We start from the raw sequence: 23235 nt of genomic DNA, 5'->3' as shown, positions 1-23235 counted from the left end.
AATCAAACTCTTGTCATTACCAGGAGTGCAAATTTTGGTGGTGACAAGGGAGAAAATCAGAGCATGCCAAATGCTTCTACAGCCAATAGTGACATCCGTGTCGGTTCTCTGTACATGCTCCAGTTTGCACCACTTGGAGACTATTCCATCCTGATGGAATTATCTAACGCTTTTTCTTCGAATCAATTTTTTTTGAACGGAACGGGCATGCTCTGCCTAGTCTTAAATTTACATCCAAAAATAGTTTTTGGTTAAAAATAGAATGAAGATAAATAGGATTGATATTAAACAGGTTTGTTACCTATTATAAAGATTTCATTTAAGATTTTCTTAAATTGGTTATTTTAAAAATAGTTTTGTAATTATAAAAATTAAGGGTATATTTGAGAGTTTGACTAAAAAATATGACTATAAACAGAAGCTGGACAGAATTTTAGGACAGACGAAAATAGAATAGAGGACATAAATTTTAGGACAGAGGGAGTAACTATCTTCATTCTCAAGGGTATTATTGGATACACTATATTGGCAATTTAAGTAATTTCGAGCAATTCTTTCGTTCGTCTCAGCTATCCGCTTGAGGTGGTCTTCTAAAGAAGGTTCACTCATTATTGTAGTTCTTTCGTCTATAATTATACTATTCATCTCAGCTAACTTACGCGTCGACTCAGCTAACTTCCTGAGGGACTCTTCTAAAGGAGGAATAGGAATAGAGGGATCATAAAAAGGACTACTTTTCAATAGTTTGATTGTATCCTCTAGAGACGAAGAACTAGTACTATAATCTTCTTGCTCGTAAGACTGGTGCATGTGTGGATAGTAATTGGGATCACCAGGGTATAACCCATATCCTTCCAAAGGATGGCGTTCCCAACCACTATTCCCAACATGGTCATAAAAATGATGATGTTCATATTCAAATTTAGGTCGATAATCATTGTATTGGCTTCTATCATACCAGTTCGACATTCTTAATTGCAAGGCAATTCTACACAATCACAAACAAGGCTGACTCGACCAAATCAGACCTATAAAATCTAGCAAACAACAAGCATGATGGATCCACTTAGATTGTTTCTAGACCAACTTCTAATCTTTCGAAAAGGAATTCGTTACAATATGAGCGAACCTCTTTGGAATCAATCCGAGTTTAAGTAAGTTGAATTGAGACGAGGGAAGCTGCAAGGAGCTTTGATACCCAAGGTCTCATCGGTATTATAAGGCGGCGCAGTCACGCATTCAACTCGCAGAAACCATCATGAACTTCAAAGTATGCTCAAAAGAGTAACCAATATTTTTCGAACGACTTTCCTATTAAGCTTGTTACCCTATAGGTCTCGTTCTAGTCAGTATTTTAAGCTTAGGTTCGCGTTTGGTATCGTTTTCCTAAGGCGGGAAAGAAGAGAACGGTGATGAAATCCGAACCCTTATCTTGTATGGACAGTCCTTGCCCTTTACTAGGAAATTAAAGCAGTCGTATTCAGTTCCTCGACATATATTCACACGAAGGAAGACAGTAACTCGCTGACAGGGGATTCGCGAGTGTTTCGACAAACTTACCTCCCGTTCCAGACGGGGGATGAACCGCTGATGTCAACTCGGGCCACGACTCATATGTCATGTACGTACCCGAGGGGCCGATACGATATTGTATTCGTCGTCCTTCCCTGCAAACAGTTTTATATTTAATGTACCCTTCCTTAGGGTTTTAAAAAAAAAATTGTCCAAGTCCAAAGTCCAAATAAAGTGCAAAAGAAAAGAGATAAAAAAAAAATAATTACAAAAAATGGAAGGTCTCTAAAAAAAATTCTCTTTTTTTAAAATTTTTTTTTCTTTCGTTTTTTTTTTTTTTTTTTTTTGCTTTGTCTTTTTCCTTTTCTTTTGGCTTTAAGATTTGATTCCAAGTATTTAGTATCCAACTTCAAACTTGTAATACAAAGACACACCCAAAGAAATGTAAAAAGAACAAATGAAATAAAAAAAAACCTAAAAATTCTACCTAAGCACAAATCCGCGTCGGCGGCGCCAAAATGATAATATTTTTGAATGATATTGTAGTAATGAGGTTCAAACTCTCGGACTTGTGAAGATTAAATTTAAAGATTTAATAAAATTATATACAAAAATATTAACAAAGTGGGCGAGAGGTAACCAAGACACTAGATTCCACTATGACGCAAAATTGAATGATACATATTTCAAAACTCTAATTATCTTTTAAGACTCTTATTTCTTAATTCACAAATAACCTGGAAAATTCTCAAAAATTAATTGTATCCCCTAAGCATAGATTATCTAAACAAAGCATAACCTATCTAATTGAATCACAACTAATGAAGAAATTATTTGCAAACAATTAAAAACTCTGCAAAAGCAGTGATTGAGTGAATTATAAATTATAAATTAGAGAGAATAAATAATTACCAATTATTCATGCGTAAATAGCTTCCTCGTTGCCTTGGTTGTGAGAGAATTAGCCGCTCATCATGTTGGAAAACCTCTTAAAGAATTTCATTGATGCTCAAAAATGGTTTACAAATGATGAGAATATGAGAAATACAATAAAACCGGGTTTGTAACAGTTATAAGTGTTACAAACCAGCTGTTACAGAAAACGACAGACAGAAAGTGCTGTAAACACTGTGTTGTGACCCTCGCCTCTGTGTCGCTGACACTGTTGAAAAACGACTGTCTCTGGGAGTCTGTTCTTCGCGTTCTTCAGCACCAGCAGCAGCAGAAAACATCAGCATGAAGCTTGTTGTTCGTCTTGATTTCTCACTCCTCAGCCCTTCTAAAGCCCCCCAAACTCTCGACACCCCTTCTATGATAACTTAAGACCCTTTTTATACACCTACAGCACAAGAAATCTCCTCCATAACTCGAGATAATTCTCTCTTTACTCAGGTAATAAAAAATATTTTCGGGAAGATTTTCTTCCCTGTTTTATGATTTTCACGCGTTCTCAGCTGTGTTTATTTCCTTTTATACCTTCTTCACGCTCCAGAATATTGATTAAGTCTTCCAATCACGAGCAGTACACGTTTAAACTCGTGTAAGTTTGTGTTTATCCTCCAACTCACTGTTTGGATTAAACCAAGTTATCCAGCCAAATTTGATCGAAACAAACACCCATACCAGCTTCTCTATGACATATCACATCTACCCATGCAGTTTCAGCGATTGAATCGCACAAAAACTCCTCCAAAATCCGATCGAAAAATTTGCCTGTGAAAAGAAATATTTTCCCGCCAAAATATTTTTTTGAATTTGTGAAGGTCACCCCTTATCTAGTGGTCGCCCCTTATCCGTTGCTGGAGTACGAATAACACATGTTCTTTGGGGTGCCTTAAGTAATTTTTCTGGGGTGTTTCCAGCATTTTTTCTGGGTTCCTCCGGCGCATTTCTTGGGTGTTTTTAGTCTCTATCCTGGGGTGTAAAACACCACTTTTCGAGCCAATTTCCGCAAGAGCTTATTTTTCCAAAAACATCTACAAAAACATAAAATAACACAATAAGTATTTAATCGAGTCTAACAATACATAACACTGAGAAAAAAATAGACACATAAATGCGTCTATCAATTCCTGAAGAGGCCATAATACAAAAGAAAAAGTTAAGGGAAGATCAATGGGTTTTTGCATGAAAGTGCAAGAACGTCCTGCGATTTTGTCCCAATGACAAGAGGTGTCATAATAAGACCTTTAATTAGAAAGGCAAAATAAGACCACACAGGAATGAGATTTTGAAAAGAATCAAAATTCACTTCGCATAAGATTGAGAAATTATACATAAATAACTACAAAGTTGAGGCACAAAATAAGAAAAATCTGCAAAATCTCTCATTTGGATACAAATAACAGAGGCAAGTATGGGAATGAATGAAATTAGAAAATGTTATTTGTCTCCATATGATAGATTTACACAAAAATTAAAAATTTAATGATTATATTGATTAACTGTATTGCAAGGAAGAATTGTTTTAGTGAATGCAGGTCAAAATGAAAGAAACTCATATATTAAGGAGTATGGGGAATCAAAAGAATTCGCAAATATACAGAAAGAAGGAATAAATGTACAAATATTACAGAAGATCAAAGAAGGAAACAAAGACTACTTCTTAGTTGATACTTCATCATCTTCATCAGAATTGTTCCTTTCTTCGTCTGCATCAGAACCTTCATCACCATTAGATTCTTCATCATCAACTTCGCTATCGAAAATAGTCAGACTGGGAATGTTCTTTTGGATCTCCTCCAAGAGACAAGGATAATCAGAATGAGGAATACTATGGTCATCACAAACCATTTGAATAGTTTGATTGCGAAAATGCACAGCATCATTCTTAAAGTTCGCAACAGTGATCTTGATTTGATTCTTTAATCTAGAATACTTGTCGTTGCAAGAAGAAAGATTCTTTGCGAGTTCCTCTTATTCAGCTTCAATTTCCTCAATTCTTTCGCGATATCTACTTTCAGAATCTGCGAGCAAAAGGCAATCAATTAATAACTTGATGAAAATTCATACGAAACAAAAGATTAGTGAAGAAGAACAGTTAATAACCTTCTCTGTCAGAAATCATATCTCTAATCAAGGATGTATGCTCAACTTGGAGACTAACATTTACACCTAAATCTTTTCTGGCATCGTCTAAGATTTTCGCAGCCCAAGCGAATTCATCCTCCTTACTTATAAGAAGACGAGAACGAATTTGGTTTTCTCTTTCGCAGAGCTCGATATTCTTGCAGTTAGCTTCATCTCGTTCAAGTTGAACTTCAAGAACGGTCTCTTGGAATTTCCCCAAAGCCTTAGCACCTTGATCAGAGATGCGATCCTTATCATCTATGAGACCGCTAATTTTGGTTCTCAACTCACTGATTTTCTCTTTAGAGTTAAGAAGAAGACACTTAAATTGGTTGGCTAAGCCTAAACTAGATCTATGGTCAATTTCTAAGAGGCGAAATTTGGATCTTAGTTCATGCAGAGAAAGAGATGAAATTTTATCATTTGAGAAACTATTCAAAGATTTATTAAGATGCTCAAGAAGGGTATCATTATCCAAGGCATTAGGAAATGAACGAAGAATGGTAGCTTCATCAGAAAGACCATAAATGTCTGCAAAAAGTATCAATTAAATAAGATAAAACAATAGGATGAATGAATGAAGGGAAAGGAGAAAAGTAACATACCATAGAGTTGATTATTAGCTTGCTGAAGACTAGAGATTTTGTTCTTATACGAAGAAGAATCAAATTCTAGTTGTTTGTTCTTCTCGCGAAGACATTTGATTTCAGCTTCCAGTTCCTCATTCTTTGTACGAAATTGAAGATTTTTCTTTTCAAGAATTTCGCGTATGCTCTCTAGATCTGAGGCAACAACGAAAGAAGCTTTTCCATCCTGCGAGAAAATATAAAAAGTATTAAAATAGAAAGAGACTTTGAGTTACAATAATGAAGAAGTAAAAGGATGAATGCATACCATACTATTAAGAGAATGCAGAAAATTGGGAGTCACTGATCTAGAAACTCCACGAAGAAAATTATCACCATCCAATAAAAGAACATTGCAAATTGTAGCGAGAGCTTTGCAGGTATTAGCGAATTGACTATCTCCCATTCCTTACAAAGAATCAGAAAAGAGGCCAGAAAGCTTAGCCGTAGAAGATTCAGATGGAGAATCTTCATTTGCAGCAAGGTCATCATTATCCTCATTATCCTCATCACTCTCGTAATTTTCATGAGAAGGAATATTTTAAGGAGAGGAAGAACGGATTTTTCTCTTCTTTGAAGGAGGAGCAGTTGGTTTTTCCCTGCGAAGAGCACCTTTGCCTTTATCTCCAGTCTTCGCAATATTGGTAGGCTCTTCTATTTCAACAATAATCTTCACACACAGATAGAAATAAGAAATAGAGGCAACATTATACTGTTTAAAATCATAAGAGAATATTTCTTACCTCATCTTTGTATGAGCGAAGAGCTAACAAGGTACTAGCCTTCCCAGTCCTGTGATAGCTATCTTTCAGTTTCTGGATCTGTAGAATTTTGCAAGAATCAGCGAACAAAAGAATAAATATAAATAAAGAAATGTAAAGTGATCGAAACTGTAAGAAACATACCTCTTTCTCCTTCTCGGGCCAAGAGAATACCCAAGGTTGATATGTAGCGAGATTCTCAGGAAGAACATTTGACCCAGCAACGTAAGGTCCTTTTAGCATCAAGGTAAAAACACACCATTTGTCATCTTTGGATTGGCGAGGAGTTGTGTTCTTACCAGAATTCCAATCAATGTCTTGCATGAGTATTTTAGCTTCATCAATGTTATCTTTCCTTTTCAAACGAATACCCCAACGAGTATTCTCTTTCTTCATGGAGATCAATTCATAATTTTCAAAGAAACTCGCTACAGTGTATTTCTCAGAAATTATCTCCAAGTCTGCGAATTTAGGATCCCTAAGTTCTTTGGAGTACAAATATCCTTTACCAGCACCACGGTTAGCGAACTCTAGCATCAGACGGATGCAATCCCCACTCATTTGGAAGATAGCTCGCGAAAATCCCGAGTGAGCGAGAATTTCATAGAACAGAGGAATATCTGGGTCATAAAGAGGAATGGGGAGACCTGCGAGAATTTGACCTAGCGAAATTATGATTGATTGATCATCACAATATTTATCATAGAAAAGTTTGATAGAAAGAATTGACTTGGCACTTTCACCAGGAATGGTAGAAAGTGTGAAACCTTTCTCAACAAGATCTTTTTGGACGTCTTTTAAGTTTTTTTCATGTTTGTGGCCACTTGGAGGCATATATGAATATAGAGTATGGGAATGAATAAAAAGTAAGAAGATTGAAGAGGGAAGAATTACAGTAGCAGAACTTACGGAAGAACAATAGAGTTGCAGAGATGAGAGAATAAAAACATAAGAGAAAATAAAAAGAAAATGGAAAGAAGAGTAAGAAGAATATATAAAGAAGATTTTTTTTAATCGAAGAGATAAACACCATTAATGAGAAAAGACGTGAGTGGTTGAAAAGCAGCGGTTACAAAAGACGTATCAAGAAATAAATGGAAGAAAGGATAGTGTGATAAATGCAGCATATGAAGAGATGGACAGCTGCGGCATTTCTCACATCATTCTCTACTTCGTAGAGAATATATGAGAAGAGGCAAGATGTAGGATCAGAATCTCGGAACAATAATGCCTCAGCGAAATTATCAACAACACAACACAACAGCGTCGCAGAACAAATTCAGAAATGACATAATAAACGACGTCAGCTAAAATCATGAGAAAAATGTGATGATTCTGCGAAAATAAGAGAGGTTGGGAGATTAACATTTGTAAGGTTACGAGAATGTCGCAAGACATATCCGAAAATAAAGGACATATTAGCTGTCATCCACTATGTACTTCCCTATAAGTAGTTGTTCAGTTGTAAAGGAAAAGGGGAGAGATCTTTTTCTGGGTGAGAAGCAAGTAAATAGGAGAGAGAAAATCTAGAGCAGTAGTTATTCTTGATTCCTTTATCTTTTCTTGTAAGATTGTTCAAAGATTCATCAATAAAATTAAGATTGTTAATCTAAAATGAGTTGAATGTTAATGAAATCATATGAGGGATGTAGTATATGATTCCCTGCAACTACAGTCCACTTTGAGCCGCACCAACTCAAATCCACTATGAAGAAAAAAAAACGATTACAACGTCGTGTGAACCCCAGCAAACCCTTGGTTACACCGCAACAATTACCCAAGACGATAACCTTGTCTCTTGTTCCTGACCAATATGCTCTCACAACGAAACCCTAGACCTAAAAGCTATACAAGAAATCTCTCACCGATCTCTTAATCGTTTTCTACACAATGCACAAATTCTACAAGGACTAACTACCTATTTATATAGGTTACAAACTTGGCCACCAAGAATTCTAACCGGTTTAGGAAACCCCTTCCCTAAATAACCACGGCTAACTTTAGGAAATAATTAATTAGTCTTCCATAACTAACAATTCCCCACATAAGCTATGTTTACGAGCAGATTTTACCAATGCATCAACTACCTTATTACACTCTCTATAAACAAAATCAAATGACCAAACAAAGTTAATATTATATAATCTTACACACTTCCTAAGAAGATGAGAACTCTGTCAAGGAGATAAAGTAGTCTGCCGTTGAAGATAAGAACTAATATTATATAGAGTTTGCTTTATAGGGTGCCTCACCAAAAACAAGGGAGAGCCATCCCTCTGATCATTACTGGGATCAGATCATTCTCCATTATTACATAACTTCTCTATTCCGGATATCTATTGGTTGTTTTGAACTTTGGTTATGCGAGAACATAATTGCTTCGAACTAGATTATCAATGCCCAAAGATCCCCAGCTTATGAACTTGTAGCTAGCCTCAAGTCTAATATATTGGCACTTCAAAAATGGAAATATGCTACTTTTTAGGGATATATTAACCAATATTAATAGGGTGTTTGGATACAAATCTTTTTCTGACTTCTGCTTCTCTTGAAGTAGAAGTCAGAAACAGAAGTCAAAAGCAGAACTATTTTTCTTCACAGAAACTTAACTTTTTTGCTTTTAAAATTCGTTTTGAAATTTTATATCCAAACTGACTTCTTATTTTTTGGCTTCTAGAAGTCAAAAAATAACTTTTGAATGTGCACCCAAACAAGCTATAAGACCACTCAAATATAACTTCAGGAAGCTACGGATTCAAACTTGGATTAAATCTGTTGGGTCACATGTATGACTCATACGATAAAATGATTTTTCAACAGTCTAGACTCAAGTGATATGTCTTCAGTGTGACGACAAAACACCAAATGTCAAAGGCCTATAAAGATGGCGCAATCATGTCACTAAAAGAAAAGTCACTTTTAGTGGTAAAATATTGTGTCACGAAAATCAATTTTTTCGTTGCAAAAAGAATTCAGCGGCGCAAAAAAGTTTCATCACCTATAGAGAGTCGTTGAAAGTGTTCTGTGACGTCCTTAAGAAATCGTCACCGAATTTTTTAATTAGCGACGTAAGTCTTTTTGCCACCAAAACTGTCTTTTCGTGAGCAAATAAAATTGACACTGTTCACTAATTTTGTGATGAAGAATTTTGTCACTCTAGGTATTATTGGTGAGAAAAATATTTTATCACTTAAAATAGCTTTAGACGTGAAATTTGTTCATCTCGAAATATACTTATCGTGAAGAAACAAGTTCGTCACATAAAATTGTTTTAGCCGCGAAATTTGTTCCTCTCAAGATATACTTACAGCGAAGGAACAAATTCGTCACATAAAATAGTTTTAGCCGCGAAACTTGTTCATCTCAAAATATACTTATAGTGAAGATACAAAATCATCACATAAATAGTATTAGCAGCGAAATTTGTTCGCCTCAAAATACAGTTATAGTGAAGTAACAAATTCGTCCCCTAAATAGTTTTAGCCGCGAAATATTTTTATCTCTGAAAAATTAATGATTTAGCAGCGGAATAAATTTAGTCATCTCTGAAAAATGAAAAATCAATAAAAAATTTAGTCATCTCTGAAAACAAGTATAGTGACCAATTAGGGTTGCCTCTGTATGGTCATTTCAATAACGAATCTCATCGTCTCCAAAATAATTTCACCTGCAAATGTAGTCGTCTCCAAAAAAAAAATTCAGACAAAGTCATTCGTCTCAAAAATAATTAGAGACATGACACTGCCTCACCATAAATATTTTCTCATCGTATACCAAGCTCGTCACCATTTTTTCTTTGGTGACTAGACTAGATTTAATATTAATATTATTCAAAAAATAAATATAAATAAATAATATAAATTGAATAAATAATAATTTCTCATTAAAATAAGTTCTTTAGACAAAATCCAAACTAGAAAAAACCTGATAAATAAATTCTACCAATAAATAAACATCACTATTAGAAAAGAAAAAAAATACTAAGACTAAAACATTAATGTTGTTCAGATCCACTAGCAGTAATATTGTTCAACCCGAGAGAACGTATCATCATATCCTGCATGTTTCTTATGACCTTTTCATTGTCTTCCTTCATATTTTTGATAACCTTATTTTGGGCGCGTATCTGCTTTTCCTGAGCTTGAATTCTATCAGCATGCTCTTGCAGCATTTCATGAATTCCTTCATTGTTAGAAACAGTGGTCGCAGAACGACGTCGTCTTTGCTTTTTATTTAAAACCTGAGCACATACTTCAAGATAGGGATGACAATTGCCATTCCAATGGATATGATATCACTTCGATTCTCATTCAACATTTCAAGTTTTAACTACTTCTTCCAACCCACCAATAGATACATATTTTCTATCTCTTATACCTAACTGTATCACAGAAGAAGACAATGTCAACTCAATATCAATTTATTCCTCCGCTGAAATCAAAGATATTGTCTTCCAGATTGATTCATGGGAAGCTTCAAGACTGGAGGCTTCGAAGCAGGTTTTTATCAAAAATAACATCATATTATGGGACATGTTGTTACTCAACTGGTTATTTATCAAAACAGTTTTATCATAATTTTTAAGTTCTCATCCTAAAATCTCAAAATGTTCATAAGTCCAACGTTGTCTTCATGTAAATTTATGTAATATATCTTGCAAAATTATATTGAAACTTCTCATTAATACACTGAAACCAATCATTGCTAAGATAGTTTTTCCTTGGTAAGCTGCTTCTGTACCTAGTATATACAATACAATTATAGCTCATGAAGTGATTGCATATATCAAACGAATATGTAAAGGTATTATGGAGTAATTGGTATCAAACTGGATATGTCCAACGCTTTCGATCGTATGGAATGGTCTTTTTCTAATTCAACAGTGCATCAATACAACATCTATTTCTCTATTGGTAAATGGTTCTCCTACTCCAGCTTTCTTCCCTACAGTGCATCAATATAACACTATGGTCTAAACATTAAATTTCTAACGGTGTTACTATTATTTACCTTTAAAACATGCACATTAAAAAATAATTTTTGGGTGATTTTTAGAGATTTGAGGGTGGTTGAGCACCCTTAAGCCACCACCCGGTACCTTCCCCGGATACGTTGCGCAAAACCCTAATTGATTATTAGAAAGGAAAACAAAATGAGGACATGCTAGCCTTTATTGATATAATTGAGGGGTTAATGTCTTTTGGAACCATGTTCTCTCCTATTTTCATTTATGGTGGGTTTGGATGTAGAATTTTAAAGGTGGGATTTACGGGTCCAGGGAATTTAATGGAATTATGTTTCCTTTCGTATGTTTGGTTGCCCAAATCCCCGGAATCACGTTTCCCATTGGATTCAGTTTTCCAGCAAATCTTCCATATGGAGTCCCACCCCTCCCCCCTAAGATTTGCTGGGAAACTTACCAAGGGATTTATGACCCATTTTTTTTTAACTTTCAATCTCATAAATATACAATTTTAAGATTCTGAGGGTAATACCAAGTAATATATGGACTTTAAAACAAGATAACTTTATGAATCCTAGGAATTTTAAATGAGTTACCAACACGAGGGATTTACATGAATCTTAGAATTTGTTATCCCATGGGTTTATAAATTCTGGAAATCGTGAATTCCGCAAACAAACCCACCATTACCTTATTCTCTTATCTCTCATCGAATTCTCCTCCTTGGTCCTTTTTTTTCTTTTTTTTCTTCTCTTTTAACCCTAAATCTATATCTGCAGAATAAAATCGAAGTTTGCAGAAATCAAAACTCATTCTCCTAAACCTTAATCACAAAAATCAAGAGAAATCTAAAGGACTTATTCAAATTGTGAAACCAGTAATGCACAACCCAGCTATTATCCATTTGTTTTCCTCTGGTGACTGTGTATTATTCTTTTCTTTTTGTTTTTGATAAATAACTCAACTTCATTGATAGTAAAGTTAGGTTACAAAGGGTTTCAATACATCAAGATTTAAGGAACACAATGAAATATCATACCATACAAGTACAACACCAACTATTCTAACAAGAAAAGAGAAAGAAAATTGGTAAAAGACTAGAAACAAGTATGAATAGAGAACCGATTGAATCGGTAGAGAAGTGGTTTTCGGAATGTAAATCCACCATTTTTGAAAGTTTTCTTCTTCTTGAGAAAGAGATACTCCATAGAAGGAGTGATTTGCTTTTGTTCTTGAATTTTCCGATGAAGTTTCTGGTAGCCGGAGATCGCCGGAGATGTACTTGAAACCTTGTAAACCCAACATAAAACGACCATTGAAGTCGAGATAGGATGCTCCAAGAGCACAAAGACAATCGTCATGAAGACGAAGATAACTTGCCGCCGGCAAGGATGGGTGAAACCCAAAACTAAATCTAAAAAACATCTAAAACCTAGCTAAAACAAAGAAAATCAAACAACAAAAACAAGGCAAAAGAGGGTACTGCTCAGATCTACCTCAAGGAAAATAGATCTGAGCAATAGGAGATCGCCGGAGAAGGAAGTGTTGGTCGCCGGAAATCACCTGTGGAGAGAGGATGAGAAAAGGAGAGAGGTAATGGCCGGTGACTGTGTATTATTCAGTATGGCTAAAGGTAACTATGTTCAGAATTTAATGGTTATGGTCCAAAAATTCAATCTACTTTCTGGGAAGATGATAAATTATTCAAAGACTAGCGAGTATTTTAGCTCTAATCCGTCTCCAACAGCTGGTGAGAACATTTTGCGTATGCTTCAAATGCAGCTGATGTCACTAAGTGAAAATAATTAAGATTCAATTTATTCACTGGCAGCAGTAAGTCGCAATGTTTTACAACTATTATTGACAAGATAAAATCTAATGACAAGACTAGCTAGGAAAAATTATCAATCACACGGGGAGATCAACTAAAATACAAAGATATATAACAAACTTTCATATTAATTATTTTCTTATGTCTCAGTCTACGGTTGCTGTCTGAATATAAAAACTTGAATGCCAAGGGATTCAATTACTTTTGGTGCAAGGATGATGATCTAAACACGGATAAGGAGTCTTGTGACTCACGAGGGTCATGTTACTTTTGTTAGTGGGTTTTATCTGAAAAGTTAAGCAGAGATGAGAAGTGTAGATAATGAATGATGTAACACTTTGTTTTCAATTCTTTCTAAAAGTAGAGAAGAAGAACATTCTAGCTTGAATATCGTGAGTATTCAAAATTTGAATTTGAATGGGTTTTTATTCGTTCCGTTGAATTTGGCACTTCTGGTTTGAAACCATAAGGTAATCATATAATAATATTGGTAACGAAATACATAAAATTAATAATAAACACTGATATAGAAATGTGGTGACATACGAATAGACATTGCATGATATATAAAGGATTGAAGAAGAAATTAAATACTATATATTAATTTAATTCATTTCCGTTTGTCAAAATTGATTGAGATCGAAGAAGATTACAGGGGAAAAACAAATTTAATTTGTCATAATCAAATACGATCAATGATTAATTATACCAAGACTTAGAAGTACTCGAAGGTTGGACCAAATTATTTAACTTGTTGACACTCTTAGCTAGACATTGATGCGCGGTATTGAACAGTACAATATCCTTATGCTGAACTAATGAGACCAGTTACGGCTGGTTCAACTTTTCCAAGAATGGCTCCTTTGGCATTAGAACAATTAGCGGTAAGCTTTGTCCCAGGTACTGCAGGTGTTAAGTTGATGTTATTCATTTTAATACCGGTGCAAGGAACTGCTTCACTACATTTCAAAGTGATAGCTGCTGGTACTTTTACGTCGGTTGTTCCTGTTAAACCTTCGAAAGTTACGTCGCTGATACTCACAGCGCTCACCTATACAAGCAAGAATTTCATTAAATGCCACCGGAGTAGAAGTAATTTCACAAGAGAATAGCTAACAGTTCGTTGGAATTTTTACATACCGCATTAGGTGTATCACTCACTCCTACATCAAGGTAGAATTGATCGATGAATATAGGATTCATCACATTAGTGAAATTGCTGTTCTTATATGAAATCTTTCGGCAATAGCCTTTTCCACCCTAAAGAACCAAGAGTATAGAAGTCAGATTTTTAATCAAAGAGGCCACAGCAAAGAAATGTTGAGAAAAATGAATTCCCTCGACGATACCTTGTAAGTCTTGATTCTAGCACCGAACATGGTCCCGACAAATTCAATTCTCTCAACATGGATCTCCTCTACGTCCGCATTTTTTCCACCCTTACCTAAGCTTCCAATACTGCATATGTATGGCAACCGTATGTATACCTCATTATTTATTTCGTTGTCATAATTTCTTAACTATGTCTAATAGCTAGATTTTCTTCTGGATACTCATACTAACCTTACTCCGTGTCCAGGTCCGCAGTGACAGTTGCGGACATAGACAAATGAACTTCGATCTCCAATTGAGACGCAGTCGTCACCTGATAAAAGTTGTTTATAAGTCTTCGGAAAACAAAAAATGTGTGACATTTTTATATGCATCCCAAGAATCCACAACTATGTATGTTTACGTACCTCCCCTAAACTGGCTGTCAGCAATGGTGACCTGTTTGACATCCTGGGTGTGAATACCATCGGTATTGGGACTATCTTCAGGGGAGTTAATCTTGACATTATAGACTTCAAAACCCTCTAGTTTCAAGAGAGTTACATGAAACATCGGACTGTTTGTAACCGTGATGTCTCTGAATGCACCACCGCTTGTCCCCCAGAAGTTTACCGCCTGCAATCCCAGGAGATGTGTAGTGCGCATTAACTTCTATGGGAAGAAAAACTGAAAAATCCGTCAGATATATATAACGACGGAATACACTTACAGCTGGTTGTATCTTGGTGCATCCTGGTGCGTTTAGATGTCTATTTTGATGGCAGGACTTTTCCCACCAGCCCTGACCACGTCCATCGAAAACACCACCTCCATTTACTAGGAGACCAGTCACACCATTGAATACGATCCATGTTCCTGAACCACCCTTGGCAGTATCCCATGCTGAGGGATTTTGGGGTGCAACAATTGTTCCACCAAGCTTGACGAAAGAAAGAAAAAATAAATAATAATAATAATAACAAGAAGAAGAATTAATTAACTCATTGATCTCGTCCCATGCACAACCAAACATTCTTTACGTACCTCAAAGGTGACATTTTTGGCCTTACAAGGACCCATAAATGAAGTTGGCCCAACGTAAAATGTCTTTCCTTTAGGAACAACCAATTTTGGTATCCCTGCTGTTGCTGCGCATGCATCAGCCCACGCTTTCGTAAATGCCTGGATTATCAAATATAAGTCGTTAATCAAATAACCATTTATATTATTATCATAAATTCTTCGATCAGAAAATAAAAGATGAATTTCTTACCTGAGTATCGTCTTTTTTTCCATCACCAACTGCTCCATATTTCGGATCCGTAACGTCGAAAACTCCTTGCGCTGCTACGACGTGTAAATGGGTTGAAATAACAACCCCCAACACGAAAAGAATGTCGAAAGTTCCCTGTAAATTCACAAATGCGGAAGAAGAAGACGAATCAACTTGTATATATATGATTAAGAAAATTGTGAACTTTAAATGATCATAAGATTATCTTGCAACTGGATATAAATTTAAGCTTTTCTTACCATGATTATTTTTGTTAGCACTGATTATTAATGTTGACAGGAAAAATGAGAAAATCAAAGAAGTATTTAAGGAAGATTAAGAGGAAATGTAGGTAGAAAATAACTCCAAAAGGGTCGAAAACTGATGGTTTAGAATTCTTTCGATGGTACATTGTTAGTTACAGTTTCTTAAAAAAAAAAACATTGGTAGTTAAATTTTTATGCCTTAGAATAGTTAAGCTAAAAGAGGTATAGTATGATTGAATTTGTCATATGTACAAAACCGAATTTCGATACCCAGCGTATCTTTGGATTATCGTGGATATTTTTTCTTCTGATGCATTGTTCAAGTATTTTTTATCTAACACCATCACATGCGATTATTAAAACATATGAATGGCATTTGTTCAATTCAGTTAGTTTGGAAAAATTTCAAAAGTATTTGTAAATTATCAAAATATAAGTAAAATGCTACATCATGGTGACCCTACTAAAACCAGTGAATATATGTTCTTACATCAGAAGATAGTTTTTGAACTTATTCTCTTTGTTACAGGTTTCCTTATTTGGAAATGTCAGAAAAAAAACACAAAATTGGTTAAAAAGACCAATTCCTGGGTGAAACAGACTTCTACATTTTGATAATATTTATATGGACATTAATTAGGAAAATACTGTTCAATTATCCATTTTGAATATTTCACCCAGAAAAATAAAAATTAAAAAAATAATAAAAAAATGTCTTTTACCTAAAATAACCCTTAACCTTTTAAACCCTTTTTGCGCCTACTTTAGTCTGACCATCACCAGTCCAACACCCCCATTGCAATCAACCCCAACAAATCACCAGTCCAACATCCCCATCACCACCACTGCGTTTTCCCAAGCATTTCTTTTATACTTCCTCTAGATGCATCACCGTATCGACATTCAAACCCAAAAAATTTCTTATCTTTTGGCTATTTAATAGGCAAAAGTATTTAAATAGCCAAGCACCAAGAGTTGAAACTGGTCTATCTAACAACCTTCTTTGGAACCTCCAAGCATTGTGTTGTATCGTTCCAAGCTGTTGAAGTGATAAGTTTAGCTGCTGCAAAAATAAACAGCCTATTAGTGCAACGATTTTACATATATAGTTTGCATTACATACGGACAACTAATTATTAACCAAGCATTGGTCAAAATGCATGAACAATTTTGATAGATGACAATGCAAAAGTGCAGCTGGAATGGAAGAACCAACCTGGTAAAATTGGATTGTGTTGCTTCTAACGTCCATGACATTAAAAAAATTAAAGAGCACCAACAATCTTATGAAGATAATGAACCAAAACTTATACATTATAGTCAGTAGTTTTTGGAAATAAGAAGCACTTTGGGGATTAAAAAAGCCATGAATATGAAAGGTAAACCAGTTTAAGTGGAATTAAATTAGTTTCAGTCCAATCTAAAACACGATGAAACCAGTTTCATCCTGGTTTAAAATAGGCAAAACCAAATTCAACCCACTCTAAAACACGATGAAACCAGTTTCATCCTTGTTAAAAATGTGTGAGACAAATTCAACCCACTCTAAAACACGATGAAACCAGTTTCATCCGAGTTTAAAATGGATGAAACCAAATTAAACCCAATTCCAAACACGATGAACTTAGTTTCATCTCAATTTAAAATAGGTGAAACCAAATTCAACCTAACCTAGAACACGATGCAACCAGTTTCATCCTAGTTTAAAATGGGTGAAACAAAACTTAATCGAGTCTAAAACACGATGAAACCAATTTCTTCCTAGAATAAAATGGGTGAAACCAAATTAAACCCAATTCAAACACGACGAAATCAGTTTCATCCTGTCTATATTGAACAATTTCTTTTATACAAGAATCCATATTACCAAAAGAAATATAAATCAATATGAAAATTTAAAACAGGATGAACCCAGTTTATTCCAATCAAAATGAACATGCAACCATTTTCGGTAAAATAAGTCCAAATGCTTCAATCATAAAATTCTAATTTCATACTTACATATGTACAGGTGCATCAAATTTTTAACAATGATAAACCAATTTGAGCTCGAACGTAATCTGAAAGACTATTAAGGTTATGAAACTTATAAATTGAGAATATTCTTCATTACTTATCTTCTGAAATTGATTTAACACAAATCCCTAAAAATTTTAATTTGAAAACTGAAAATACCAATCTTGATGGTGGCGTTGTCGGTGTTTACTATGGTGTTATTGGAGAGAGATGACGAATTCGATGTTGGTGATGGTGAAGAGATTAAGATGACGGAGGAAGATGATGTTATCAATAATTATGTTTATGTTAACGGTGGTGGAGAAGAGATCGCAGAGGAAGATGATACCGATGGTGGAGTTGTAGTTCCGTGGTGATGGAGATGATGAAGGAAGAACCAGTAATGGCAGTTGAAGAGAGATGGTAAAGGAGATCTGCTTTCGATATTCTCTATGCAATTTCCTAATAAGAAGATATTTTGTAAGGGCACTTCTGTCTGTTTCAAATAAAATTATCTCACGTCCATTTTACCCAAGGGAAAAGTTTAACCGTCCATTTGAACCGGGAAAAGTACCCTTTTGGAGAAATAGCCCATTTTCTGAAAAAAAAATTTGGCTAGTTTCGATATATGAAAAGAAAAATGTTATGAGTTTACTAATGTACCCGTAAAGGGACCACTTCTCTTTCTCTTAACATAAAAGGTGGCCGATTCTCTCTCCCCTTTTCTCCAATATCAAATGAATGGGACCAAAGACTAATTAGGAAAAAGTATGAAAAAATGTCTACAATGATTAGTTTTCTTAATCTTTGTGCAAACCTAAAAGTGTAAATTTAGAAACTGAAGGAGTACTTACTAGATAGTTCGTCGTAAAATGTGTCTTAGCAAAATATGTTTGGGAATATTACGTAGTAATGAAGCAATAAAACAAGTAAAAACAGGATTTAAATAATTTGGAGTTTATTTTGTCGTTTGGTATTCAGTGGGAATTATGTAGGGAGAGGAATGATAGACTTTACAACAATGTCCTAGTGAGTTCTAAGCAAATCATTATAGCAGTGTTTGTTATTTAATTGGTTTGTAGATATTGATATGTTAGCAGAATTCAGTTTTTTGTGGGAAGTTAAACGATTTTTTTTACAAATTGTCTCTTATATATATATATGTAGTCACCACATGAAGTAGGCACACTTCATACTGATGGCGTAGATCACACCATGTATGTACCATTAAGCTTTGCCCAATAAGCTAATTTATGAGCAGTCTTGCTAGCAAATCGGTCGGCCTATACAAAAAACGAGAGATTGAAATTTAAAAACTAGGTTTTTAATATTTTGATATTTCAGGGAGGTTTGCAAATCTCCTATGAAAATCTTTCAATTGATTTGCTTCAGAATAGTCGTCTCGGTATCGCTCTCGATAATGATTCGATTCTGTTTTTTCTCCTGGCCAAATTTTAAGATATCTCGATAATGATTTGCAGAATTTATTTTATAAAACTCTCATATGTAATTGAAATGTTGTGATTGGAACATTTTCATAACTCTTATTCCTTGTTATTATCGGGGCTCGACACTCTTTTTTACAAAATTTGTCCTTTTATGTTAATATAAATAAGTAATAGTATAATTTATTGGGAAGTACTGGATGAAATTAGAAGCAGAAAGAAGAGAATAGTAGTATAATCGCGAAAAGGTCGAATGTGTAATTGGAACCAAGAAACATGCACACAGAATTTTGTTATGTAGTCGACAATCAACAGACTAACATCATGTAGCATAGACGGAATTAGGTGGGTTAAAAAAAATCTTTCCCAAACTAAAACATTAAATAAGCTTACAAATTTTTAGGACAAAAAAATTTAGTAAGAGGACATGAAGAGTTGACCTACACTGGAATTTCAGTTAGCCCCATATTAAGTTTGTCATTGTCGCATGACATTTATAAATGTTAGTGACAAGTTTTTTTACCTTTAATCCTTGATTGGAGGGATCTAGTTTACTAGCTAGGTCGGCATGTTTCAACCTCAACAAACGGATGAGAGAGCGATTAGTAGGTCATGTTTAAAGAAGTTACTTGGATGATTTGTTACCTATGTCGATGTTTATTTGTTGGTGGGTTAAAATTGATAAAACAGTGCCAAGAAGGCACTAGATCCAAGAGCGGAGCCAGGTTTACAGGAAGGAATAGGGCGCAAAAGAAAAATTTACCTACCGATATTAAGGAATATAAAATGGGCTTAGGAGAACATTTTATTTCCAAAAGGATGCATATGATCATCACCTTGAAGATCCCATAATTTTTGATGAAAGTGACCTGCGCTTTTCTGAGGTTTTGTAGAAATGATCAATCTTCATGTTTGTGGTAGTTTTTCAAACTTATTTTATGATTTAGTTGATTGTTTGGTCAAAATAGCACTTGAAGAAATATTCCCTGATGAACTCATATTGTGTAGCTAATTATTTGGACATATGGAATTTAATAACTCCTGTGGAAGCTGTCACATGCCCATTTAACAGCCTAAAATTTTCATGGGACATGACCGGAAATACTTTGTGGTTCAGTGATTCAATTTCACCACAAGTATTCATCCTTGCATACTTGCATCAAAGTATGCATCTACCTTCACTCTTAAGGCTTTATGCAACGGAAGTCTTCATCTTCTTTCTCTCTAACTCTTTATTCCCCCATAAGCATAAGAGGTTTTCCATGCATCAAACCAATTGATCAACTCAAGCAACATAAGAACACAAAAATTTACTGCAACAAACTCATTTTATTGCACCAAAGAAAGATTACAAAACTTGGCCATCACACTACAAGAATATGGGGCTTTAGTATCAAAAAATTTTGTCAGGAAATCCTCTTTTTTTGTCTTTAAATATTTTCTGAGATCAATTTTTATTTGTCACGAAGTTGTCTCAAATACCCCGTCTGGGAAAGTATACCGTGACAAAATTATGAACGGTCACGAGGAATATTAATTAAGAACTAAAAATTTATTGTTAACAAAAGTCTCTTTCACCGATGAAATAAAGTTGTCTGCGAAAGTTATTTTAATGGCTAAAAAATTCGACACCAAAAGATATTTTTTGCGAACAAGATTTTTGTCGCAAAAATGTAAATTCTAGGACAAACTAATTTGTTTTTAATGATAACTATTTAAGTCCAATAAAATTGTCTCAAAAACGAAAGTTTTGTGTCAGTTTAATTTGTCTTTAATGGTAACTGTTTAAGACCAAAACAATTTCTCAAAAACGAAAGTTTTGTGTCAATTTAAATTGTCTTTAATGGTAATTATCTGGAACAAATAAATTTGTCTCTAATTAATTTAATCAGAGACAAAATCAATAGCCCCTAAATATCAAATTTTGAAGACTAACTTGTTCATCTCTGAATATTTTATTAGTGACCAAATGTTTTGCCTCCGAAAGAATTTTTGGAGACAAATTTCCTCCTCTCCTAAAGATTTATTCTTGTCTCTAATTTATTTTATCAAAGACAATTCATTTTGCCGTTAAAACAAATTTTGAAAGACAACATTTTTTGCCTCTAAAAGAAACATGTTTTGCCTCGAAACGTTTTTTCAAAGACAAATACTTTCCCTCTGAAAAAATCGCCTCTAAACATACGTTTTTTTCAAAGACAAATACGTTTTTTTTCAATGACAATTAATTTTGTCCTAAAAAATGAATTTCTCAGACAACTTTGTTCTTCATTAGAAAGGTTTTTTTTGGTCCCTAAATACTTTATTATTAAGAACTACTTGTTTTCCTTAGAAGAGAATTTCAAAGACAAAATTATTCGGCTCTACAAGTTATTTATTAACCGTATACGAAAATAGTAACAAAAAATTCACAAAAGATTTAAATTTTATTAAATCAAATATTTAAATATGAGATTACAAACAAGCTAAAAGTAATAAAACTAGCATAAACTGAAATTAATCTACAAACGAAATCTCTTATGTATTATACTAAACACTAAAAATTTAAATATTATATTCATAACTTGAACTATTCATCCAGGTATATTTGGTTCAACATTTGAATCCTGTGCTGGAATAATTTGTAGTCTGCTTGCATCTTCTGGATTTTATTTTCTAAGTTTTGAACCAAATCTCCATAAGCCACGATGCTCACTTCTTTTAAATCTTCTTCCAAAAACCTCATTGTAAATATCATCTTCATTTCTTTGCTCTCCTTCAATAATGTTTTTTTTTCGAAGCTGAATCATCTTATCCTTTATAAAAATTACATGTTAGTTTACCAGTTAATGAAATAAAGAAAAACAATTAGACCGAAATCAAGATGATATATATTTATGTTGATTACAAAATCTTATCTGGTCTTCTTCTGTAAACCATATGTGATCCCTGGTAGTGTGTAGATGTTTATAGACTTCAAAAAGTGTGGGTTCTTCTGATTTATTTTTCTGTTACACATCAAAAAGAGTCTCATAAGTTGTAAACAAAATCATGAATTACCAGTGTTAGAGTAAAAATAAATTTCAAATAGTAATTAGTAGTATTATGCTTATAAGATGTGTACCATTTTGTTGTGTTAAACGAATGACCTTAACCCTATGTAAACCTTTTTTCCCCTATTTGAGAGTTACTTTGAGAGAGTTACCGATCGTTTCTACAGCAATGATAAAAGCATTAGCCCATATCTAAAACAAGTATAATTATACTGAAATTGTGTTAGTAATACCTTAGAAGTCATTCTTAAGTTCCTTCTTCGCCTTTAAATCGACCATTGAAAACAAAAAAGAAGTCCAGTGAGATACTCTTTTACCTGATTCCATTATTATGTAATTAAACATCTCAAGCAAAAAATGTCCATGACAATGAACTCCATCCTTATTTGGTATGCACTTCTAGATTCACAAATAAAAATATAAAAATAAAACCGATCTACGATTAAGAGCCGACCATAAAGAACGCACCTATCAAATTTCTAAGAGATATAGTACGGCTAAAATCAGGTAAATCTTATAACCCTATCAAATTTCTATGAAAATAGATTTATAGTAAAATCAACATAAACCCACTGATAATAAGTTTCACTAACGAGATTTGATAAAACAAGTATAATTGAAAAGAAATCTACAACTGGAAGAGGGAAGATTTATTACTTGAGAAGTAGAAAGTTGAACTTCAAAACTTGAGAAACAATGGAGAGAAATTTGTATAGAGATTTTGGAGATTCCTTCCGCCCAAATATTTCTTCATTTTCGTTCCTCTTCTCTGTATTTTTCTCTCTTGTTGCAACATATCTTCTTATTAGGATCTGTATGTTTCCTGATTTTTAGAATAGTATAAAACTATAAAGAGTATATGTTAACTAATATTGAGTTTTTTCCGTGTATTTTGAGGAACAAATTTATCTCCTAATAAATTAGCTGAGAATTTTCCATATATTTTGAGGAACAAATTTATCTCATAATAAATTAGGTGAGAAATAAAAGGATACTTTGAGGGACAAATTTATCTCATAATAAATTAGGTGAGAAATAAAAGGAGTAGCAGACATGTTATTTTTATAAAGATATTTTTATAAAAAAAATTGAGAAAGTGAAGCTGATATGAGCCGTTTGTCTGGCTCCCCTTCGTTAGTCAGATATGTTAA

At 34.1% G+C, this 23235-nt stretch overlaps 1 protein-coding gene and 1 long non-coding RNA gene across 2 annotated transcripts; both read right to left on the bottom strand.

The window, feature by feature from the left end:
- Positions 1-13348: 13348 nt before the first annotated feature.
- LOC113314368 (polygalacturonase-like) lies at positions 13349-15737 on the bottom strand. The gene is made up of 9 exons (XM_026563166.1): positions 15607-15737; positions 15347-15481; positions 15118-15255; positions 14804-15013; positions 14502-14709; positions 14326-14407; positions 14112-14220; positions 13903-14022; positions 13349-13813 (listed from the first exon to the last, which is right to left on the bottom strand). The coding sequence occupies exons 1-9, from the start codon at positions 15607-15609 to the stop codon at positions 13568-13570; spliced, it is 1251 nt and encodes a 416-aa protein (XP_026418951.1). The 5' UTR covers positions 15610-15737; the 3' UTR covers positions 13349-13567.
- Positions 15738-21641: 5904 nt separating this feature from the next.
- LOC113336054 lies at positions 21642-22843 on the bottom strand. The gene is made up of 5 exons (XR_003353602.1): positions 22742-22843; positions 22318-22348; positions 22156-22245; positions 21940-22039; positions 21642-21847 (listed from the first exon to the last, which is right to left on the bottom strand). It is a non-coding gene; the product is annotated as an uncharacterized LOC113336054 (long non-coding RNA).
- Positions 22844-23235: the final 392 nt, after the last annotated feature.

Source organism: Papaver somniferum, chromosome 1, assembly GCF_003573695.1.
Source record: "Papaver somniferum cultivar HN1 chromosome 1, ASM357369v1, whole genome shotgun sequence".
Classification (NCBI taxonomy): Eukaryota; Viridiplantae; Streptophyta; class Magnoliopsida; order Ranunculales; family Papaveraceae; genus Papaver; species Papaver somniferum.
This window is presented reverse-complemented; position numbering and strand designations above follow the sequence as displayed.